The sequence below is a fragment of the Emiliania huxleyi genome, assembly GCF_000372725.1.
Source record: "Emiliania huxleyi CCMP1516 unplaced genomic scaffold EMIHUscaffold_9956, whole genome shotgun sequence".
NCBI lineage: Eukaryota > Haptophyta > Isochrysidales > Noelaerhabdaceae > Emiliania > Emiliania huxleyi.
The window spans coordinates 1-759 of NW_005194663.1; the positions used below are offsets into that span (position 1 = coordinate 1).

Below are 759 nucleotides of genomic sequence, written 5' to 3' on the forward strand. Positions count from 1 at the left end.
GGATCGAGCTGCGCCCGCTGGTCGACTCGAGCCGCACCACGAGCTCGCGCTTCGGCTTGGCCGCCTTCTTCTTGGTGACGGGCGCCTTGGCGGGCGGCGCCGCGCCGCCCATCGCGGGCGTGTAGCGCTGGATCTCATCGGCGTGCCGCGCCGAGTCCTTCTTGGCCAGCTCGTGGAACGGCGTCTTGTCGCCCTCCGCAACCGTCTTCCAGCGTGCGGCAATCAGTTTCTCGCGCTCGCCGAACGACATGCTCGCGTACTCGGGTGCCTTTCTCTGATCAATCGCCCAGAAACAGTACGCTGACTTCTTGCCCGCCGGCGCGTCAGGGTCCTTTTTGCGCCGCTTTCCGCCGCCGCCGGCAGCGGCGGGCGCGGCGGCTCCGGCAGAGGCGGCACCGCTGCTGCCGCCGCCGCTGCCGCCGCCGCCGCGGCGGCCCGTGTCGGCGGCGGAGGTGGAGCTGATCTCCTGCTTGACCTCCGGCTTGACCTCCGGCTTGACCTCCGGCTTGACCTCCGGCTTGACCTCCTGGAACATCGCGCGGACTCTCAACCGGCTGAAGTGCGACCAGCCTCTCAACAACAGCGCGCCGCGAGACAAGAATTCCTGGGGTAAACTGCTCTCGTGCAGGTGGGGACCCTGTATCCTCCCCCATCCCTCGTTTGGGCTGTGTCTGTTTTCTTTCTTTCTTTCTTTCCAGACAGGCTATGTATGTATGTAGGAAGGTGAAGAACAGCCAGGCTCGGACTGGACACCAACGC

At 66.1% G+C, this 759-nt stretch overlaps 1 protein-coding gene across 1 annotated transcript; it reads right to left on the reverse strand.

The window, feature by feature from the left end:
- Positions 1 to 121: 121 nt before the first annotated feature.
- Positions 122 to 343, reverse strand: EMIHUDRAFT_50635 (hypothetical protein; the record flags this gene model as incomplete). Its single annotated transcript, XM_005756026.1, has 1 exon — positions 122 to 343. A coding segment is annotated over one exon (222 nt), but the record flags the coding sequence as incomplete, so codon positions are not given.
- Positions 344 to 759: the final 416 nt, after the last annotated feature.